This window comes from Spermophilus citellus (assembly GCF_964194105.1).
Source record: "Spermophilus citellus genome assembly, chromosome: 7".
Classification (NCBI taxonomy): domain Eukaryota; kingdom Metazoa; phylum Chordata; class Mammalia; order Rodentia; family Sciuridae; genus Spermophilus; species Spermophilus citellus.
The window spans coordinates 158,313,261-158,336,878 of record NC_138188.1 but is presented as its reverse complement, the minus strand read 5'-3'; the positions used below and the strand labels follow the sequence as shown (position 1 = coordinate 158,336,878).

The 23,618-nt window shown below is 46.2% G+C and overlaps 1 protein-coding gene across 6 annotated transcripts in view; it reads left to right on the top strand.

Moving 5' to 3' along the window:
* HLCS (holocarboxylase synthetase) overlaps nt 1-23,618 on the top strand; it is a 192,316-nt gene that overhangs the window by 56,450 nt on the left and 112,248 nt on the right. For all 6 annotated transcript variants that reach the window (XR_014022861.1, XM_081300654.1, XM_081300655.1 and 3 more), the window contains one exon: nt 18,830-19,101. Coding sequence is in view for 5 of the 6 variants with exons in the window: in XM_081300654.1 (XP_081156780.1) it covers nt 18,830-19,101 (272 nt within the window). In the remaining variant the exon portion in view is untranslated. The remainder of the gene's footprint in view (nt 1-18,829; nt 19,102-23,618) is intronic.

The window sequence follows — 23,618 nt, the reverse complement described above, 5'->3', positions numbered from 1 at the left end:
TCCCTTCCCATTTTTAAAAGCTGATACATAAAAATATAAAAATCAAACACATTTGTGGGGTACAGTATGACGCTTTTATACACATGTACATGGTGTAGTGTTTAAATCCATTACCCCTTCCCATTTTAAATCTCTGTTAATAAAGATGTTTATCTTTTAAAAGAATCATCAAGCAGTGGTTTCATAAATTTAAAAAAGATGGCCAATTTTTGGAGAGTCGGGCACATCCAGACCCTGGCTCTCTGGAATGCCCAGGTTATTACCCGGCGGTATCACTTTCCACTGGTGGCCCTGATACACTGACGGTTTGTTTTTCTGCAGCTTTTTGGTCCATAAAAATGCAATGGAGGTCAAAAGTCTGTAATTTCAAATTCTCCCATTTGGGTGTATTTTCCTTCCGTGATGTTGGGTTGGGTGTGGTATCTCAGATTGGCTAAATGAGCTCGTCAGAGGAGATGGCCTTTTAAAGGCCGGTCATCAAATTCTCATTGCAAAACAGTTTTGTCAGGAGGCAGGAGGACAAGACAGCCTTTCTGATCCTTTCCAGGCTTCGCGGTGTTCGCGCTGGTCTTGGCAAAGCTGTCAGACTACAAAACAATTTGATAAAGCAATTAGACTAAAAAACAAATTTTAAAAAGACTTTTTACGAGGTTCACATCAGTGTATCCTTTACTAAGAATTTGTGATGATTGCCATGTTCATTTTTATACTGGAACAACTTAGAATTGTCGATAGGTGCAGCTTCACCGTTGAGTACAGTGAAAGAGTATCTCGCTTTCTGCTTACTTTTATTTACTTCAGGTTCTTTCTCAGATTAACTTTACTTTCAGTTTGAGAATCATGATTGCAGCATGTAGGAGCCGCACATTTACAGAAGCTGCATTTTCCAAGTGTGTGTGCTGTATTGTCTGTTTAAAATCTCGCTCTCCCTGTGGCCCTTGGGTTTCCCTGTCAGCTCACATATTCTCTTGCTCCATAGTGCAATTAAACCATAAGATACTGTCTTTGATGCAACTTTATATTTGTCACAAAGTAATTTAAATGTTGCTTTATGTAATGTGTGTGGAGCGGGATCCACCTGCCTCGTCCTGCCAGGTGAGTGCTCTGCCCCTCTCTCCATTCCAGCCCTTGCTGGTTGCTGTCCTGGGGAACCTCAGGGCACGGTGTCTGTGTCGGAGTCTGGCAGGATGGACCGCAGGCCCAACAGGAAGCCATGGACCATCCCTTTCTGCTTCTCCAGTTTTTTGTTAGAATATACCAGCCCTGTCTCAGACATGGCTCAGAACGCGGTCACGCCTGGTGACAACTGCATTGTGTGTCTGCGTGTGTACTTGTGGCCAGTTAGTACATTTGTGTTGGTTAATTCTCATATTTAAAGAAAGCTTTTTTTCTTTTGAAGTAGTTGTTGAACTGTGAAGATAAGCAAAAGAAAACATTTTGCAGAAAATTTCAGATAGACAGAAGTCAGTGGAGGAACCCGGTGAGCTCCCGTGTCCCCCTCAGTCCCCTCTGCCGTTACCAACATTTGGCCAGTCTTATTTCCTTCATTCCTGCTGCTCCTTCTGCTGAACTGTTTTGAACCAAATCCCAGATATTGTATTTCTCATCTGTGAAAATTTAAGTATGTGTCTCTAGAAGGTAAAAATTTATTTATATTTTATCTTCTTTCTTTATCACAAGACCTTTCACCCCTCAGGTAAAGCAGTTCCTTCCCATGATCAGATCTAGTTGGACTTTCTATTTCCAGGTGGCCTATGTGAAGACGGGGTGCACTGCCTGCACATCGTGTGTACGTGTTGGGCCCTTTGTAAAACACATGGAGGAGGAAGAAACTAAGATGAGCCATGGTGACTTTTAGGGGGAAGGGATCTGGGAAGCTGATTTCTACATCTCTTTGAATGCAATATTTAGCCCCTTTTCATAAGGCCATTCTGAAAACAGCAGCAGTTGTGGTAACATGCAGAACAGCCCTGCAGGCTGAAGTGCGTGGACTTTGTTCCGGGCCTTTCAGAGCTAGGCAGGAGCTTCTCACCCTTCCTTTTCTGCATGCTAAGTCAGGGTTTCCTTAGAGGGACGGTATTGATTTTTGCTCGTATGCTTTCGGTTCGGGTTGACGTTTAGCCTTTGACCCAGCCACTTTCTTACAATAAACAGTTTGTTGATGAGAGCAGCTGCCCAGCAGATTGTTTCCAGATTGTTCTCTCGTGGCTGAGGACGGAGTGCACCTTACCAAGAAGTCGGTAGGCTTGAAGCTGACGGCTTCCACTTCTTGTGCTGCCTGCCTTTGAAGCCAGCTGTCAGCCTGTGATCATTCTTCTATTTATATCGGGAGAGATGGTGTGAATCTGGGCCACTAGAAATCAGGCCTCACAATCCTGAGTGTTCTCTTATTCTCTGAATGGCAACAACATTTTCTAGAAGTTTCTGCCATAAGGAGCGTTTCCTTATATTCCAGTAAGAATTCCCAGCGTTCAGCATGTAGAAATTAGCCTACTGTTTGGTGCTGTGTAGATAAGCATCAGAGGCTGCTTTATTTTATACAGGACTCTGCACTCCTGAAATACTTAAGGTTTTCTACACAATTAAGAATGACAGTACAGTCCAAGTGATATCTGCCTGTGGCTTGAGCCTTTATAATAGAGCCTCTTCTCTTTCTTCCCTAGAGAGAGAGAGAGAGAGAGTGTGTGTGTGTGTGTGTGTGTGTGTGTGTGTGGTGGGTGTGGTGCTGGGGTGGGAACCCAGGGTCTCACACACACTGCCCCTTTTCCACTTCTGAAAGCGAGGACATCATTTTTACTTTGAGTGTAAGAGGCAGGTCATCTAATGATGTGGTAACTTACATGGCCCAAAGGCACACCTTAGTTTGGGGTTTTGTGCTTCCCTCCTGACCCCCAGCTGTTTCCTAGAATGGCCTGCTTGCTCCAGCGACCTTCATTAAGAAAGGAAGGTCGGAGCCTTTGGCATCAGAGCCAACACTTTTTACGGAACTGGCCACCAGGGGCTGCTGTCAGAGTGGCCAGGCTGAGCTCACCTCCCTCGAGGCAAGTTTACTTTCTCTACAACCAGTAAATTTTGTTAAGCTACCAACCCTGGTTTCAGAACTCAGGTCTCACTACACAGCCTGCAGTCACCAAGCCCACTTAGGGCCCAGTCCTTGCAGCCAGCTATTACGTAGAACCTGGCCAGAATTCAAGACTGAAGATTAAGACCTGTGTGTTTTTCATTCAGTGCCAGTAAGCTGTTATTAACACACTGATCCCACATAGACCGAAAAGCTTCATGAGACGCACTGGTTTTTGTACTTGGAAAAGTACGTCTTGCGTTTGGACCATTTCAGACCTGGGCTCCAGAGGGACGGCTCCGTGCAGATGGAATTCTGTGGTTTGGGGGAAGGGATCTTGTCCCCGTGTGGCCTCAGCAGCCCTGCCCCAGCACAGACAGCACGAGGGCTCTTCGAGTCCAGCTTGAACGTGAACCTCCCCAAGGTGTCCTGCTTTGCTGTCCTGATTTTTTTCACAAAGACTGCTCCTTTGATGATTCCAGAGTCAGCAACCCACTTTGGAGCTGGCTGGGGTCTTGAGGTTCTGAAGTCAGTCCCTTCATTTTTGTTCCAGTTTTTTATTAAAAAAAAAATTAAGAAACAAAAAAAGGTAAAGGGATAGTATGAAAACCCCCCATAGCCTTCACTGGGATTTGCTACTGGGTAATATTTTGCCATATTTTTCTGATAGAGATGGTTTTTATGTTTTGTTTTAAAAGATGGATGCATACGTTACTGCTTTTAAGTAAAAGCACAGAACTTACCAGGAGTTATTTAACGAGGGCTGGGCGCCTTGATGTTTTTCTTCCTGGGTGCCTAGTGGGAAGGGTACCAGCAGCTTCCTTTTGCCTGGGTGGGTTTGTTTTGAAGCTGTGAAGGAAACTGGAGGCCCTTGGTGTGTAAGGGTTTCCTATGACTCAACCTCAGGAGGGGCATGTCCATCCTCAGGTGAATCAGCACAGATAAAGTCTATGTGTGTGAAGTTCTTACAACAGTAGATATTTTAAAAGTCTTAAATCATAGAACAGTAAAAAAAACTTATGACCAGATGCTCTGAGGATGAAGGTTTGCTCTTTTATGCCCCCAAAACAGATTCTGTCCCCTGTCTAGGGGAATTCCGAAGACCATGTAACATATATATTTTTTCTTTAAATTTCTTAAACCAGGTATTATGACTTGTGGTAAAAAAATTATTTAAATACTGTGCAAATGCTGTTATATTATTTGCAGATATCTGTTCCACTAACTGTAATGTGAGACCTTTGAAGACTAGGACTGTGTGCTGTTGATCTTTGTGTGCTGTTTGCAGGTTGTTGCTTATTGCGAGTGTTCAGCAAGCGCGTGTGTGAGACTCACAAAGCACTTCGGGGTTTCCTGCTAACGTATTGTGGGACACCCTCTTGGCTTCCAAGCCCACAACTGACCCACCTCTGGACAGGCCTGGAGGGAAAGCCCGCCCTGCCTGGGATGGCCGCCTGGCCCAGTCGCTCTGTCACCCTGTATTCAGATGGAGCAGAGCGTTTGCAGCAGCTGTGTGGGAGAGTTCACCAGAGTTGGCTACGGATGTGTTGGGGAAAACCGGCAAGACGGAGCCAGGAAGAAGCTGGGAGCGTGTTACCTGTTACTAAAGATGCGTCCAGTCATCTTTATGTCCGGTACTGACCGTCAGCGAGCTGCCCCCTTCCTGTCCAGAGTGCATGGTGTCTCGGACCACGTCTTCTTAAAACTGAAGAGGTTCTTGCGTGTAGAGCTGCCCGCTGTTTGCTCATGTTGCACTCCTGCTCTCCCCTCCAGGCCCTGCATGGGTTGTTCCCTGGATTCTCTGAATTTTCCAGAGTGTGACAGGGACAGCCAGCTGAAGAAACAAACCTCTGCTAAGACAGCCTGGAGGAGGACGGGCTCGCCCTTCTCCCGGCCACTCTTTCCTAGCTACTTCTCTCCTTTTAGGTGACATATATTTTAATACTGGAATCCTGGAAACAATATTAACATTTTAGTGGAGAATCAAACAATGGAGATAAGACTTGAAGCTCAATTTTGATAGAAAGGGGTGTTCTAGTTTTCTCTTTTTAAAAATGAAGAAACTGTTTGGGTACGGTAGCACGTGTCTGTAATCCCAGTAACTTGGGAGGCTGAGGCAGGAGGATTACAACTTAGAAGCCAGCCTCAGCAATTTAACAAGGTCCTAAGCAATTTAATGAGAACATGTCTCAGAATAAAATATAAAAAGGGTTAGAGATTGGCTCAGAGGCTATACACCCCTGGGTTCAATCCCCAGTATCCCCCCCCCCCAAAAAAAAAAGATGAGGTCCGCAATGCCTTGCAGGTCTCACTGCTGGCTGGTGGTGGCGCTGTTGGCCTGGTCCCATGCCCTATCTCACAAGCAGTGCTCCAGAGGAGTCCAGCCCAGTCGACCAGTGACAGGCACACAGCAGACAGTAGTAGCAGGGTCTGGGACACACTCAGGTTTGAGAAGAGATGAGGTGTCTTAGTTTTTTATTGCTCGAACAAAATACCTGAGACCAGATAATTTATTTATTTTTAAATTTTCATACTAGGGGTTGAACATGGCGGGGTGGGGAGCTTTACCAACTGAGATACATCCCCAGCCCTTTTTATTTTTTTATTTTGAGACAGGGTCTCACTAAGTTGCTGAGGCTGGCCTTGAACTTTCAACCTTCCTGCCTTTGCCTTCAGAGTCTCTGGGATTCCGGGTGTGCATCCTTGCACCTGGTAGACTGGATAACTTTTTTGTTTGTTTTTAATTTTTTTGGTACTGGGGATTGAACACAGGGGTGCTTCACCATTGTGCTACATCCCCACCATATTATTATTTTGAGACAGGTTCTCACTAAGTTGCTTAGGGCCTTGCTTGGTTGCAGAGGCTGGCCTTGAACTTGTGATTTTCTTGTGGTTTTCCTGCCTCACCTTCTCTCTGGGATTATAGACCCACTGGACCACTGCACCTGGAAGACAGTCAATTTATAAAGGAAAATGTGACTTAAAGTCGGAACCAGGAAGTTCAGCCGGAGGCTGGGAAGTTCAGGACTGGGCAGTAGCATCACCAGTGAGGGTGGTGGGGGGGCCATGCTGCCTCAGCTCATGGTGGAAAGCAGAAGAGCAAGCAGGTGGTGGTAGAAGAGCTGGAGCACAAGGGTGGGCTTGCTTTATGACAGCTGCCCTTATGGTAGCTAATGCAGACTCACAGAGTGATCGAGACTCGTCCCTGGAGAGAGGCTTTGAGCCCTGCACAGGGGCTCCACCCATGTGACTCAAAGGTCTCCCACGAGGTCCCATCAGGCAGCACTGCTGCACAGAGGAATTGAGATCCCAGCCTGTGAACTTGTAGGGGACACACTCAGACCTGGTCCACTCTCGGCCAGTGGGCAGGCATTTCCCACCAGCACCCTGGGTGCAGTGTTCTTGGCTCTGCACCCCCACTCTCCCCACTCAGTCAGAAGCCTGTTTGTGTTGGACTCAGACAAATGGCCGGCGTAGGCAGGCTTAATGAGGTCCCTGGAGACGTCTGCGGATGTGGAGCCCCCACCGAGCCCCGGGTGGAAGTGTGTACCTCCTGTCCTAGTAGCAGGGTGGAGCCTCGCAAAGTGGCCCTTTGTCTCCGCGCCCTCCGTGGCTTCCTCTTTGGTCTCCACAGTTGCAGAAGAGATCTCGCCTCTGACATGAGCCCACTTGGCCCAGAGGAGGTGTGAGACCTGTAAAACGGTCTCGTTAGAAACGACTTATTCATTCCCCCTTTACTGTTCCCCTCAAGCCCTTTGTGGTCTTCGCTAGTTGGCACGTAACAGAAAAATGCAGTAAATCCAGGGCCTTTCAGCCACCGAGCCTGAGCTATCACTTTACGTGATAAAAGGAAGATGGCTTAGCAGACATTTATTGAATGCCTACATGGACCGGGAGTTGGTGGGATCTGGAAATGACCAGGCCCGGTTCAGCTGTTGAGCAACTCCTAGGATTCGGATAGTGGGACCCTCCGTGGGAGATCCTTCAGAGCCGCAGAATTGCCATGGTAGATTTGGTCTAGGCACTGGGGAAAGATCTGGATGTGCGGAAGCTCATACAGCACCCCGGGGCCGGCCAGTGCGAGTGTTAAGTGGTTAACCAGGGGTCCACACGGCCAGCCCTGAGCAACGTGGTGTTCCCTCCTGGAGGGTGTTGGCCACGACAGTCCACCTTGCTCTCTGTGCTGTTGGCTCTTCTCTGGGCGCCCTTCCTCTTAGTTCTGGTTGATTCCATCACTGGGATGCGCTGGCTGGACTGATGGACAGAGTCCAGAGCCGTGTCCCTACCTCTCCTCCTCCTGGGTAGCAGCTCCTGTTAGTGGCTCTGTCGTCCCCGCTGTTGGCCCTGGTGCCTCTCCGCCCCTCGTGCTTTGCTTCTCTGCAGGCAGTCCTTTGTTGAACTCTTCTCAAAGTGCCATCTCTTCTGCCAAAACCGGATTGTGGGGAGGTCAGCCATAACTCACTCACGTGGTAAAATGTGAAAATGTCCTCTTGGATCTTTGTCTAAGTAGCTGCAGTTAGTGGGTGGTGGATCCAAGCTTCAAATTCCCTCCACCCCACTGCCCAGCTCCAAGCCCTGCCCATGTTTATCACTGCCTCATGCTTGCAGACCATGTGAGTATATGTTTCTTTGTGATGCCATCAGCATTTTGGTGGAAGTAGATAGGCATTTCCTATGTTGCTTTGTGTTGGGTCCCGTGGGTCTCCTGGCTGAGGCTTGTGGGAGAAGAATTAGGGCAAGGATTTAGGGGCCGGCAGATTTTATTTCATGGGTTCAAATTCCAGCTCCGTGACTTAACTGCCTGTGTGGTTTGGGCATGCCGTTAATGCTGCCTAAGGCTCCATTCGTCACCTATGGGTGGTGCCAGTAATGCAGCGGTGTGGCTTGGGGAGGAGTGGGGACCCAGGTCCAGGGTGCCCAGCACAGTGCTCAGCAGGGAGCGAGTGTGCAACAGGTGTGGCATTCATACTGTTGGCAAGAGAGGCTGCTGGTCGCTTCTCGGTCCGGGTGGAAAGTCATTCTGGAAGAGACTTTTGTTCTGAGAAGTCCCTGAGTGGCTAAGGTGCCGGCTGGCCCAGGAGTGGCAGGTGACCTCACAGAGATCAGGGAGCTTCTTGGGAATAAAGGAATCGAGGCCTCCTCCCCCTTTCTCTCTCCTGATCAAGTATCTGTAAAGTAAAACTGCTACGTCAGCCATCTCTAGGGTACAATTCAGTGGTGTGAATCCCATTCACAGTGTTGTTCAGCCACCCGCACTCTTTCCCAAACTTTTTTTTTATCACCCCAAATAGAAACTCTCCATTAATCAGTTACTCCCTATTTCTCTTCCAACTTCCAGTTCTTGATAACTTCTGTTCTGCTTTCTGCCTCTATGAATTTGTCTATTCTAGGTATTTCATAGGAGTGGAATCAGTTATTTGTCTTTTGGTGACTGACTTATGTTACTTAGCATAATATTTTCAGGGTGCGTCCATGTTGTAATATGTATCAAAACTTCATTCTTTTTTTAAGCTGGATAATATTAAATTAAATATTATATCTAATGCCTGTCCCGCCCCCTTTACATCTTGTTTATCCAGTCATCTGTTGATGGACACAGTTCATTTCCTCCTTGGCTGGTGGACGCTGCTTCTCTGAGCAGCGGCATACAGTATCTGAGTCCCTGTTTGAGCTCTTTTGGGTGACTGGGTCATATGTGAATTCTCTGTTTAAGTTTTTAAGAAAAAATTATAGGCCCTTTCTGTTTCGAGGGTCCGTGTTGCTAGACTCACTCTGATGAACTAGCATGTACCTAACTAGAAAAGTGTCATCAAGGGCCCCAGGGGAGAATTTGCTGGATCGGGGCCAGATGAGTGGCCTCCACCAGATACCTGTGGAGGAAGGGCAGACAGTGCAGCTGGCCAGCTGGGGGACATGCAGGTCCAGTTGGAGAGTGTGTCCCACTTGGCCCCAGCCAGTGACTGCCATGTGGGAAGAGTTGCTGTGTCTTCAGAAGAGGCAGAAGAGGCAGTGTGAAATAGCCCTATTCTAAATGTTAGCCCTGGTTCAAAGTGGGTGGACCAAACAAACCACATCTCCAGGTTCATCTTGGCTCCTGGGTGTCTCTCTGGTTGCCCTGAAGTCTGTGAGGGGACAGATTTCAGCACAGTGTCACTGAGGTCAGAAGCCCCTCTGGGCCCATCCACTGTGGCATGATAGTGCTTGGGGTCAACAGATGAGCACTTGAGAAGTAGGAGCCCAGCCTTGGGAACCCAGGCTGGGAAGCCACTGTCCAACCAGGAGTCTGGCCAGCCAGGCAAGGGCAGCACACCACAGAGGGGCTGGTGTGGCTGGGACAGGAGCGCCTGGCTTGGGGCAGTCAGGCCAGGAGGTGCACCTGTGGCCTTTATCCCACGCCCTGCCTGAAACCTGTTTGGCTGGATCCTGGTGCTGGGAATCACAGTCCACCTGAGAGCTGCCCAGTGAGCACCCCTGCCTTCAGTGAGGCCAGGACCCAGAGCAGGACTGCTGTATCCACAGCGCCATCTTCTGATGATGAAGTCACCTGTGCTGTGTGCCTTCATCCCTGAGGGTGACAGTGCCTGTGAATATTTTGTGTGTAAGATACACTGGTAAGAGCTGGGTTGTTTCTTCACGTTGACTAGTCTAGAAAACCAACAGAACTTGCTGTTGACTCCAGCTGCCCGTTGACATGGAGTCCCTGCAGGTCAGCAGGAGGGAGTCTGCAGCCTCCACTCTGAGCGCCTGGTGTGGCACCCCTCCTGAGGCTGCCTTCCCTGGTACCCTCTGCTCTTCCCTCTCCGTTCATTTCTGTCCTGCTCCCTGATTGGGCGGGGGGGGGGGCAGGGCTGAAGGGAGCTTTGGTGCACAGTGACAGGCAGTAGGACTTCCCACACTGCCCTGCCTCCTACGCCCCCCCCCCCCCACCACTCACCACGGTCAGGTTACCTCTCTGTCTTTTCCTGGGGTTGCCATAGAAACTCCTTTTGTTTTCCTGAATTTGGGATGTGCTGGATTCTAGGAAGGGGCAAAACAAAATCTGCTTTCCTGTTCCTGGGAAGTTCTTCCTCTCCCAGTTCACCAGGCTCCTGTGGCACGAGGACACATCGGGATCCTGTGACCACGCATGAGCTTGCCTGCCTCCTGTTAGGCCAGGGGTTCCTCAGGGCAGGGTCTCACTAAAGTCTTGTTGAATAAAGGAAAACCCAGTTTATCTTCTTACAAGCATCGATCTAGTTGCAGGGTGAAAGTAGAAAAAATTGAATTTAAAGGTCAACTTTTTTTGAAGATCTGAGGCATGCGATGAAGAAAGATCCACATTAAGATCAAACCTTCTTTTCAAGAACCATGTTAGGAAGATGGGATGAGTGCTTTATAACACTTTTAAAAGAAGGAAGTGGTTGGGGAGGAAATGTTGAGGTTTTGTGTTTCCTCAAAGATAAGTTGAGTAACAGTTTTTAACATACCACCTTTTGGGATCTCTGCTATTCATAATCTTTGTCATCCTTTACCAAAAAATGAGTTGTACAGTGTCTTACTTGTACCATCCACTTTTATTTATTTATTTAAATATGTTTTTTTTTTTTAGTTATAGTTGGACACAATACCTTTATTTACTTATTTTTATGTGGTGCTGAGGATTGAACCCATTGCACATGCTAGGTGAGCGCTCTACCACTGAGCCACAACCCCAGCCCCATGTACCATCCACTTTAAAAAAAAAAATTTTTTTTTTTAGTTGTAGATGGACACAATGTCTTTATTTTTTTTAATTTATCTTTCTGTGGTGTCCAGAGCCACAGCCGAAGGGGCCCCAGCAAACTTCTAGCTGCCAGCTGATTGGCTCCTCTGCAGTGATGCTCACTGGGCTGTTTCCCCGCCCTTTCAGACCAGGAGCTGCTCATTGGGGGACTTTTTTTTAGCTCTGCCCATGTGACCCAGCCAATCGGCCTCAAGAGTAGGAGGAGTGGGGGAGGTTGAGAGGCTTGTGGGAAGCTGGTGGTGGCAGTTTGGCTCTGAGGATTTTTCATGAGGAGCTGTTTTGTTTGGCGTGTGTGGTTCTAAAAATAAAGTTCGTTTCTTTTGACAAGTGGCTCCTGAATTGTGCCCAGCCAGACTGCAGCATTGTGGTACTGAGGATGGAACCTGGGGCCTCACTCATGTGAGTTAAGTGCTCTACCACTGTTACAGCCCCAGCCCATGTACCATCCATTTTTTAAAAAAATTTATAACAATTTTATTTTTATACCAAATTGTTAATTTCTTCAAATAGTGTAATTTAAAATATTTTCTTTCTGGGGCACCAAGGATTGAACCCAGGGGCGTTTAACCATTTAACCAGACTGACAGCCCTTTAAAATTTTCTTTTTATTTAGCGACAGGGTCTTGATGAATTGCTTAGGGCCTTACTAAGTTGCCAAGGCTGGGTTTGAACTTGTGATCCTCCTGCCTCAGCCTCGAGCTGCTGGGATGACAAGTGTGCCCCCTGCGTCTGGCCTCCGTAGTGAAACATTGAACAATTAGGCCATGCATAATGCATGTATGAATGTCACATTACACGTGTACACTGTGTAGATGAGTGGGAACATGTAAGGGGCAGAATCCAAGTGGGCCTGTCATCTCATGCCAGTGTTTCTATCTGTGTGGCTTTTCCTTGACTTTCATTTAGTTGTTTTCCCTCATTATTTTTTTCCTGATTTTTAAAATTAGTGCTTTACAGTTTTACATAGTAGTTGGCTTCTTCCCAACAAACTCATACATGCCTGGAATCAATTTTGGTTCACGATCCTCCCCTTTTCCTCTCTTCTTCCTGCTCTCCCTCCCCTCTCTTGTTCTCCTTCCTCTACTCTATTAGACTTCCTTTCACTTATCTATTAATTTTTATTTGATTGATTTTTTATGATATCCTATCCTCTCCCCTTTTCTGTTATTTTACTCTGGCTTATACATAGGAGAGAAAACATTTGGCCTTTGAGTTTCTGAGGTTGGCTTTTTTCACTTAGCACGATAGCCTCTATTTCCTTCGTTTACTAGCAAATGCCGTAATTTCATTCCTTTTAATGGCTGTGTAGAACTCCATTGTATGTATATACACCACAATTTCTTAATCCTTTCATCTATTGACAGGCATCTGGGTTGATTCCATAATTTAGCTACTGTGAATTGTGGTGCTATAAACATTGATGTGACTGTGTCTCTGTAGTATGCTGATTTTAGATTTCTTGGAAAATACCCAGGAGTGTGACAGCTGGGTCGTATGGTGGTTCCATCCCTAGTTTTTTGAGGACTTTCCATTCTGCTTTCCAGAGTGCCTGTACTAGTCTGCAGTCCCATCAATAAGCTGCCAGCGTATCTTTTCCCCTGCAACCTCTCCAGCATTTATTGTTTTCTGTGTTCTTGACCATTGCCATTCTCATTGGAGTGAGACGGAATCTTAGTGTAGCTTTTTGAAAGTTATCCTGATATTTTGACCCTTATTTTATTCCTATGCAGTGCTGAGAATCGAACCCAGTGCCTCACACATGCTAAGCAATTGCTCTACCACTGAGCCACAGCTCCTGCCCGCTTAGTGTAGTTTCAATTTGCATTTCCCTGACTGCTAGAGATGTTGAACATTTTAAAAATGTATTTGTTGGCCATTTGTGTTTCTTCTTTTGAGAAGTTTCTTTGCGTTCCTTTGCTCACGTATTGATTGGGTTATTTATTTTTGTGGTATTTAGTTTATGACTTCTTTGTGTCTTCTGGATACATATCCAGTCCCCTACTGGAAGAGTAGCTGGCCAAGATCTCCCGTTGGAGGCTTTCTTCACATTCTTGTTTCCTTTGCTGTGCAGAAGCTTCTTAGTTTGGTGGCATCCTGTTTTTTGATTCTTGTTTTTTTTTTTTTTTGACGCTTTGAGGGTCTTGTTCAGGAAGTCAGTGCCAGCACCTATGATGGAGCGTTGACCTACCTTTCCTTCCAGCAGTTGTGAGGTTTCTGGTCTATTTCCTAAGTCTCATTTTGATTTGAGTTTTGTGAAGGGTGAAATGGGGGGTCTAATTTCATTTTTTTACATATAATGATCCAGTTTTCCCAATACCATTTATTTAAAAGGCTGCCTTTTCTTTAAGATATATTTTTGGCACCTGTCAAATAGCAAATGGCTGTAGGTATGTGGATTTGCCTCTGTGCTATTTATTTTTTTATTTCTAGGGATTGAACCCAGGGGAGTTTAACCACTGAGCCACATCTCCAGCCCTTTTTATTTATTTATTTTTTATTTTGAGACAGGTTCTCACTAAGTTGCTTAGGGCCTTGCTAAGTTGCTGAGGCTGGCTTCGAACTTGCCATCTCCTGCCTCAGCCTCCTGAATTACTGGGATTGCTGAATTACTGAATTACTGCATTACTGCTTTGCTTTTCTTGCTTAGTATTGCTTTTTATTCTTCCAGATGAATTTAAAAAAATTTTCCCCTAATTTTGTGAAGAATGTCATTAGCATTTTGAAGGGGATTGCAATGAATCTGTACATTGCTTTTTTTTAGTATGGCCATTTTGACAATATTGCTTCTGATTTATTAATTTATTTTTGCAGTGCTGGGGATCAAACGCAGGGCCTCACATACAGTGACACACGTGCTGTACCACTGAGCCACACCTCCAGTCCCAACAAAGGTTACTGAGCACTCGGATACCAAGCGATGCAGTGTACGCTGATGATACTGACCCCTGCTGGGCAAGGCGGATCAATATCATCAGCGTAAAATGGGATGTGTTTCCATCATCATCGAAGTCTGGTCTTCTTCAATTTCCTTCTTCAGTGTTCTATAATTTTCATTTCAGAGCTCTTTTCCTCCTTGGTCAGGTTAGCTCCCAGGTATGTGATTGATCTGAGGCTATTGTGAATGGGGTGGCTTTCCTGATTCCCTCCTCCTCTGAATCACTGTTGGCATGTAGGACGCTGTTTACTTATGGGTTTGGATCTTGTATCCTGCTACTTCGCTAAGCTCACTTGTAAGCTCTGGAAGTCTTCTGGGGAGGATTTGGTATTGGGGTATAGGATCATATCATAGAACAGAGAGAGTTCGACTTTTCCAGTTTGTTCTCCTTTGGTTTCCTTTTCTCACCTGGTTGTTCCGACTAATTTTTTGAGGACTTTATTTAATAGGAGTGAGGAGGGTGGACCGCCTTGCCTTGTTCCTGATTTTACAGGAAGGGCTTTTAGTTTTTCTCCATTTGTTATGATGTTGGCTTTGGCTTTGGGTTTGCTGTAAATGTCCTGGACGGTGCACCATCCACTCCTAATGTGAGAGGGGAGAGAAGGTTCCTTAGAGAGGGGAGGTTGACTGAGACACTGGGTGACAGGGTTTGCACATCAAGGGCGTCTGGTCTGGGCCCTTGCTGCCCCTCTTTGTCAGCTGTCCCCCATTAGTGCTGCATTCCTCAATGTCTTCAGGATACTTGGTTTAAGGAGGCTGCTATTAAAATGTAGCTTCCTCAGGAAGATGTTATTCTGCAACACTTGAACAATCAGTGGACTTTATAGGACCTGGAAATTTCATGTTTGCCTTTTCGTTAGATTAGGATTTTTTTCAGGGCAGGGTCACCTCTTTTATTTTTTTTCCTTCTTCTGGTAGAACCAGGGATCAAACCCAGGGCCTTACACATGCTAAGTAAGCACTTTACCTCTGAGCTACACCCAGTTCTTTTGGAGATGGGGCTTGGCTGACTTGCCTGGGCCGGCCTCAAATTTTTGACCCTCTTGGCTCAGCCTCCAGAATAGCTGGATTACAGGTGTGCACCGCCTTGCCCAGCAGGGGTCAATATCATCAGCGTACACTGCATCGCTTGGTATCCGAGTGCTCAGTAAACCTTGTTGGGACTGGAGGTGTGGCTCAGTGGTACAGCACGTGTGTCGCTGTATGTGAGGCCCTGCGTTTGATCCCCAGCACTGCAAAAATAAATTAATAAATCTTAAAAATGACAATTTTTTGAATAGATTAAAAAAAAAAGAGTTAGGTCATTTCAGGTACTCACTAAGAATGAGACACCCATAAAAGGCTTGCGTGCCGTGTCTATGATGATTCATTTTCTGATTTATCGATTCTGGTTGCCTAGCAACTTACAATGTTATGACGGAAGCAGGATTAATCTAATTATTTACAATGGGCCAAATGTGTCTGAGATAGAAAGCCTTTATAGGTTAAGGTTGGTTGTTCTTTGTTTCTTGGCAAAGGAGCTCCAACACACAACAGATTCTATAATAAATATTGTGAATGTAATGTGACTTAGGTGAGTAACTGAGCGGATAGGACCACAAATGGCTGGAACAGCTCTGGAGTCACGGGGCAGTGCGACGGGGCAGCGTGACGTGTGTGCCCCATCTTAGCCGCAGGCAGAACAGTGTTTACACCCCCACGGAGGCACTTGTGTGCACTGTCTCTGGAGGCACATGTTCATGTTCTGGACCTCAGTGAATGTCATCTCATGGGTGTTATTATTTTTGGTGTTGCACAGTCTTTTTTGTGGTTTGCTTTTTTAAAAAAACCTCTATTTAGGTATGATTCACATTTAAGAGAACGTACCATTTCTGTGTACTGCTTGATAAATGTGGAGAGTTCGTTTTAATATTCTGACTGCAAGTCCTTTTCCTGACATATATATTGCCAATAATTTTCCCTAGTTATTGCATGTCTTTTTGTTTTTCTTGATTTTACGTCTTCTTTTTTTCTCTGCTATGGTGCTGGAGCGGAACCCAGGGCCTGCACATGCTGGGCAAGGCCTGGGCTGGGGTTGGAGTGTACAGAGGAGCTGCCCCCAGCCCCTTGACGCTATCTCTGGGGAGCACAGTATCACTGATCTTACTCTCCTTGGAGGTCTAGAGTATCATTTTTTCCCTTTTATGGTTTGTGCTGCTTCTGCTGTGGATTCTCCTTGCAGCAGAGCCCCGTCTCCAGTGGCTGTTTCACCTACACCCTTGGGTCTGCCTTTGTGCCTCACCCTCTGGCTGTGCGGCTGTGTGAGGCGGGACAGAAGCCCCTGGTGTGGGCTGGGGATGTGGCTCAAGCGGTAGCGTGCTCGCCTGGCATGCGTGCGGCCTGGGTTCGATCCTCAGCACCACATACCAACAAAGATGTTGTGTTTGCCGAAAACTAAAAAAATAAATATTAAAAAGTTCTTAAAAAAAAAAAAAAAAAGAAGAAGCCCCTGGTGGGAGGCTCTCTGGCCTTCGATGGCCCTGTGTTTCCAGCTGCTGCCGTGTCCCCCCACTACATTGTTTTCTCCCTGCTCGGACCCCCACCCCCTGCTTCCTCTTCTTCTCTCTTGGCTGATGCTCTTGCTTCCTCCTATGGAGAGAATCAATAGGTTCCTAATATGTTTTAGCTGGACCCACTGTTTTTCCAGTAGCTGTTATGGTTTGGATATGAGGTGCCCCCCCAAAGCCATGTGGGAGCCGATGCAGGAATGTACAGAGGTGAAGTGATCAGATTGTGAGAGCTGTAACCTGATGAACCCACTCTCTGGCTTAACAATCTGAAAGGACTCCTGTACTGGGTGGAAGGAACCGTAGGCAGGTGGGGTATGGCTGCTGGAAGAAGGTCCCCCGTGGCGCGTCTTTGGGTTTATTTTTTGTCCTTGGGCTTTGCCTGTTTCACTGCTTTCTGGGAGCCATGAGTGGAGCAGCTGTCCTTCTGCCTTGATTTTCTGCCTCACCTCCATCCCAGAGCGAGGGAGCTGGCCAGTCCTGGACGGAACCTCGGAAACTGGGAGCCAAAATAAATTTTTCCTCTCTAAGATGTCCTGGTCAGGTATTTTGATCACAGTGATGAAAAGCTCACTAAGCCAGTAGCTCATGTTCATGTCACCACTCTGAGAGCTCCTTTTAGTTATGCCCATCCTCAAACACGGAGAGAGGGAGAAATGGTGTGACAGGTACGCCACGTGCCCTTCCCCTGTGCTCAGCAGTGACTCACACTGGCCTCACTGGCTTCTTCTGTTTGGCAGTAAATCATCGATATTACGACATACACACATTTAAAAAAATTAAGGGTGTCTTCTTTTGCCACAGTAGTATCCTTATCATACCTGTTAAACGCACAGGAGTGAATTCTGTCCATATTCAGGACCCCAGATCGTCTCACGGAGCCTTTTCCAGCTAGTTGGTTGGAACCAGAATCCATCAGGAACCACTCCTTGCATTTCCTCCTGTCTTTCCTGTCCCTTCTGATCTAGATGGGACGCCCCCTGTGCTTCTGCACCACACGGCCTTTCCCTCCTGACATTGTTGAAGAGTCCAGCCAGCTGACCTGTACTATCTCACTTCCTGGGTTTCTTCTGATTGCTTCCTTTTGAAATCATTTCTGCGGTTCCCTCTCTCTTCTGTGTTTTTGGCAAATAGGAAATAAGTTTTAAACATTGATTAATGGGGGCTGGCGATCCTGGATTTGATCCCAGCACCGAAGGGGGGAACATCAGTTGAATTTGTTTAAATTAAATTTCATCTTCGAAGCTGCTTCTCGATGACCATGTGGAATTTGGGGCACACTCCTGATGTTAATGGGAAGGTTGCTTTTTTTTCCTTTTGAAATACCTGGTATTTGCTAGAGGATGCCATAAGAGCCTGCATCTGTTTCGTGCAAGCCTCTAGGGATGAAGACTCTCTGAAGCCCCAGTTCCTGATGACCTCTGAGGTTTGGAGTAGAGTGGGGGAGCCTCCTCCAAGCTCCATTATGATTTCGGACATAGAATAGAGAGCCCTGTGTCTGGGTTAGATGGTATCTTTTCTGGGTCCTGGCTTCCTCCCTCTCTTTGGATTTGCACCTGGTCCCCTTATTTTCTCTGTGTAGAAATTTGTTTCTTACCTGTTGGTGGCCAGAGCTCCGCCGGTTCACAAGAGGAAGCAGCGGTCCTCCAGGGCCTCAGATTGGTGGTCTCGTGTCTTAGTGCTTTGCATTCTGTGACTTCCTCTACCTAGGGGTTTGTTTGTTTGCTTCCAAACAGGATAATGAATTTCCTGTGGGGCAAAAGATACACGTATTTTATAGATGCACAGAAGACTAGCGAGTTACTTGTGAATGCTAGGCGTGAAAGTGACTTCTGAAGTGTAACAGGTTGGGAAGTATGCTGACCTTATTTCCCTGGATCCTGGTTTCTGAAATTTATTTTTATAATATAATCATACTTAGTATCTTAGTCTATTTTCTGTTGCTATAACTGTATACCCAAGACTGAGTAATTTATAAAGAAAAGAAATTAATTTCTTACAGTTCTGGAGGCTGGGAAGTCTTTTTGAGGGGCCACATCTAGGGGCCTTTGCACTGGTGGGAGTACTCTGCAGTTAGAGGCAGTGCAGGGCTTCACATAGTGAGAGGACTTGCAAAAGGTGGCTATACTGCTTTTATAACAAACCCACTCCCGTGGTAACTAACCCTCTCCCTCAATAACTCACCTATTAATGGATTAATCCATTCATGAGGGCAGAGCTCCCATGACCCAGTCACCTCCCAAAGGTCTCACCTCCAAATGCCATTAATATATGAATTTGGGTATTAAATTTCCAATATATGAATTCTGGGGGATGAAAATTCAAACACAGCACTTAATGTATATTTTTATCATATGGTATAGTAGTTTAGATGTACAGAATATGTTAACCTAGTGCTTATTGGTCATGAATCAGGAAGTACTTATATTACCCAAATGGCATTTTTAGGAAAAACTCCATCATCTTATGAAATACCAAATTACAACATTTTCATTCCTTTTTTTTTTTTTTTTTTAATGACACAGGAAATCCGGGATCCGATTATGCAGTGGCTTGGGAGACATGTTGATCCTGAAGGAGTAATAAAATCCAGCAAGCTGTCCCTCAAATTTGTTTCATCTTACACATCTGAAATAGGAATCACCCCCTCTTCGCTACCTGTGATCACCGAGGCAGAGGTCTTCTCGTCAGAGCATTTTAACTTAGAGATCTATCGACAAAATCTGCAGACCAAGCAGCTTGGAAAAATAATTCTGTTTGCTGAAGTGACCCCCACCACCATGAATCTCCTGGATGGGTGAGTCCTGCCCGGGTGCCCTGGCACCCGCTCCGGGGAAGTCTCTTGTGTTGATTGTTTTCTGTGACCCCAGCAAAGGAGCGGGGGTGGGTGTGGGGGTGTGGGGGGTGTGGTTGCACAGGAGACATTTGAACAAACCTGTTAGCAAGGTAGATGTTCCTGTCTGAGGAGAGCTAAATGTAGGAATAGGAGTTTAATAAAATTGCTGGATCAGAGTTCTGTGTTTTATGGAGTAGGGGGAGGGTGGGGGAGGTTGTGATCTGTGCCTTGTGTCTTGCTTCCTTTAATCAAGACTTTCAGAATGTCCTTGGAGAAAAGAACATTATTAAAAAACAAAGCATTTAACAGGTGGCGTTATTACTCAGGTTACCATTTAACTTCTGTGCGGTTATAATCAGTGTTGAACATTTAATTTAGGATTTTTTCAGGAGCATTAGGATAGCAAATTTGAGTGACACCTAAGCTGGGTTAAATCGAAATAAATTGGAGCTTTGTATTTTGAAAATGGTTCTGGTCTGTTCTCATCCAGTGCATTTTTCAAGCACTCCGTAATCCCACTTGGATGTTTGAAGTTTACTTTATTGCAAGGTTTTCTTTTTATTTCTTCTGTCCTGTGGACTTTGATTCAAGATTAAAACATGGAAATCAGCTAAAAGGACTTTTTTTAAAAACTCCCCACTGGCCAGTATTAATTAACACTATTTTAGTTTAACAGTTGGGCTGTAGGGAGGGAATAAGAAAAGTATCTTCCCCCAGTGCACGACCAAAATTCAAGGACTGTAAGTTTCCCAGAACAACTGGGTTCACAGTTTCTGGGCCTTCACCGGGGGCCTGCATGATTAGACAGATATGTAATCAACATAGGGAAATATTTTCGCCTTTGTTCTGAACAGTAATTTCTGGAATGTAATGGCATGCCAGCAGAAGTGCCGTTTTTTTCTGTGTGGAAAGGCTGTAGGAGGATTGGCGGGCGGGTGCAGCAGGCAGGGCGGTGTGAGCCTGTGAGCCGTGTGAATGGCTGAGTTAATTTGCGTTATCATAGAACTATCTATTCCACATCCCTGGTCCCCCCCCCCCCCTGTGCCCACATGCCACTCCCCACTACAGAAGGAAGAACCATGTTCCCTCGGATGAACACACCCTGGGAGAATCCTCTGCTGCTCAATGAAGGCCATTCTCTCCAGAGGGGCCGCCCGTGACAATTAGGTTTCTAAATAAAAAAGCATGCCTATTGCTAAGCAAAAGATTTTGGGAGATGAAGTTCAGAAAGAAAACTATGGAGGTCGAGCTTCTTTACCTGCTGTCCACACTGTGTTTTAGGAAAAGACGTGAACACAGCCACGTGAATACAGCTCTCAGTAAGTTCTTTTCGGTAATGAACTTTAAAAAAACATTCTGCCCAGTACCCCTCCCGGGGCCTGAATTAGATGTGTTCCATGATTGCATAATTATGTCAAAATGGATCCTACTGTCATGTATAACTAAAAAGAACCAATAAAAAAAAATTTTGCCCCAACAACATGGGTTTGTAAGAGTGTGTGATGGACATGAAACTGCATAGTTGAGCTTTTCAGTACTAAAATGGAACTTTCCGAGGGATTATGAGTTTTCATCTTTACAAAAGAGGAAAGTATTTTAGCTTTGCCCAGGGCATTTGGGAATCTGTTTTTCTTCTTGTCTGGTCTCTGCAGAGTATGGAGAGTGAAATGGCTTTGATTCTTAGCTTTTAGTCCCTCTGCTTGCCGCAGGGCAGATGCTAAGTGGTTGTTACCGGCCTTAGCTCTTATAGCTGTCTTTCACCCACTGTCCATGTGGGCTCCTTCCTGACGCCCCCGGGGAAAGTTACTCACAAACGCCTGTGAAGTTAGCGAGCTGGTAAGAGGTTCCTGGGGGCCTGCAACTGTGTTAGGAGCAGCTATCTGAGGAGGTCCCCTGGGCACCCAAAGGACCTGGAATTGTCCACTACAGGACCATGAGAGAAATAAATGAAATAGTCCTGTGCCAAGAAGGCAATGCTGGTGCTGTGTTCAGTTGCACTAGAGAAGACGACAGCGCATGGCTGGAGTGTGTCGGAAACTGTTGCTTCTGCACTTGCTTTTATGTGCCTCCCATCTGTAGGCTGATGCCAATGTCTTGGCTGGGCACAGAATCACGAGCCACCACACAGCTTTGTAGATTCAAACAGCAATTCTTTATTCCCGAACTCACACCGGCCTCCACACACGCTCTGGGGCAATCCCAGTTCTCCTCCGCCCAGTTCACCTACCCCACGAGGCTTTTTTCCAATCTCCTTTGAATCTCAACGGGAACAAGCAGCAGGAACACCCTAATCCCGGCAGCAATAATCTTCAACCTCCAACTTCCCTAAAACCCCTATTGTCTTAAACCAGGACGCCCTAAACCCAAGGACCGGGATACTTCCTCAAACCTGATCAGCTCTAAACCCGGATCCGCCTTCCTTGAGCAAGGTCACCTTACATGCAATGTCAACAGCGAAATCCATTTAACATGGGGTACGCTAGCAAGGAAATTTCGATGCGTCATTTCTACTTGGCAATGGCCCTCAGCAGGCTGATCTCAGACATGTTCATTGGATAGAGTCAAAGGCCACTGTTACAGCAGTGCATAGATACAATGCTGGGTAGCAGAATTAGCTGCACCTGGAATTGTTACTGCTTCCGAATGTTTATAAAAATGGGTGGTGCTTTTTGTATCATATAGGACATTTTCATGGGTCAAGAAGATGGCGGGAAGAATTTTCAAAACTGTAGACTGGGTTCCTTCAGTGCTTATTTCTGTACATGTATCACTTCTGTGACTGTTGAACAGCTTTTTCCCAAAAGGCTGGAAAAGTGAAATTAGATATATGTCTTTTTTATTTTATTTTATTTTTTTTTATTTTAATTTTTTTTATTGGATGTTGATATATGTCTTTTTTTAAAAAATATTTTTTAGTTGTCAATGAACCTTTATTTTATTTATTTATATGTGGTGCTGAGAATCGAACCCAGTGCCTTATACATGCTAGGCAAGCGCTTTACCACTGAGTCAGAACCCCAGCCCTAGATATATGCCTTTATTATAAAGTTCTTAAAATCTTTTTCTTTTTTGACCCTCCCTCCGCCTCAGAACATGTATTAGCTAAAACTCTGAGTTCTCTTCCGGGAAGAAGGAGTAAATACATAGTGGGAACCACCAATAATCTCTGTCATAGTCCCAGATAGCCATGTGTCTCTTCTTCCTCCTCCACAAAAACCTCTGGGAAGACATTTCCTCTTGGTCAGATTCAGGATATAGATATATAGCCTCTCCTCTCAGCTGGGTGTGGCTTACTGAGGTGTGGCACTCTGTTAGTTAAAGAGGTGAGCTTGGCGCGGAGTTGTAGCTCAGTGGTCCAGCACTTGGCTGGCTGCAGGAGGTCCTGAGTTCAACCTCCAGCACCACAAGCAACATCAGCAACAATTCAGACAAACTCTGTGCCCCAACACACCCAAGTACCATGCTGCCATGGTGGAAATAGGGCCCACTGGTCTCCAGGGCCTCCTGCACTGAGGTCATACTGTGGCCTGCCCTCCAGAACAGCTCTCTTATCTGGTGTCCTTTGGGGTGGTGGCCTTGTCTTCTGCGGGGGTCATCCCTGTGCTACATCTGAAATGGATGCTAGAGAGGATGGGCTTCTGACAGCCACTTCCTGGGAGGGTTGGGGTCTGGGAATCGTTCTGAGCACTGAAGAATCGCCACTTTCTGTAGACCCACCTCCTGGGTCTGGGGAGATGTGTCTTCAGGGCTTCTGCAGGTCTCTAGCTGGTTTGTTTCTCACTGGTTCCATGTAAGTAGCCATCAAAGTTGTTGTCAGCAGACAGGTTTTCAGCTGAGTAACTCAGGTTTCTTAAAGGCCTCTGCACTCTGCTCTCCCCTCCTCTCCCTATTTAATGGCAGCTTCCTTGGGCTTGGGCGAGAGTCCAGCTCTGAATCGCATCCTGGGCACAGGCTCCTGGGCTCTCTGTACTGAAGCATCAGTCCTCCTTCCTGCTGGATCGTAGCAGAGATGCGGAGGCTCCAACATAGATTGCAGGTTGCAGACAGAGATCTCCTTCCCCGTCAAACCCATAGTTTTTTTTCCACATTCTTGAGACTGGTTAAATCTAGTTGGAAGTCATTTCTCTTTTCAAACTTTACAGTGTCAGAAGATTTTTCAGAGCTATTTCTTGCAGTAACCCTACTGCTAACAGACTCCTGGTCTACCTCCTGAGATGCGGAGGCCAGGGCTTACTCAGAAGCTTCGCTGATGCATGACAGCAGTGCCCAATGGTAAACCTGCTCAGCCTGCCCAGGCACCCCTGCCCAGCTCCTTCATGTCAGGCTGCATTTTTAGGCCTGTTCTGTGGCATGCACAAGGTCCAGGACTTGGGGCATCCTGTTCAGATACCATCTTCTAGGAGTAGGTACCTGTCAGTTAGGATTAGGTTCAGCTGTATGAGACAGAGATCCTAAAATAAAAGTGGCTTAAACATGAA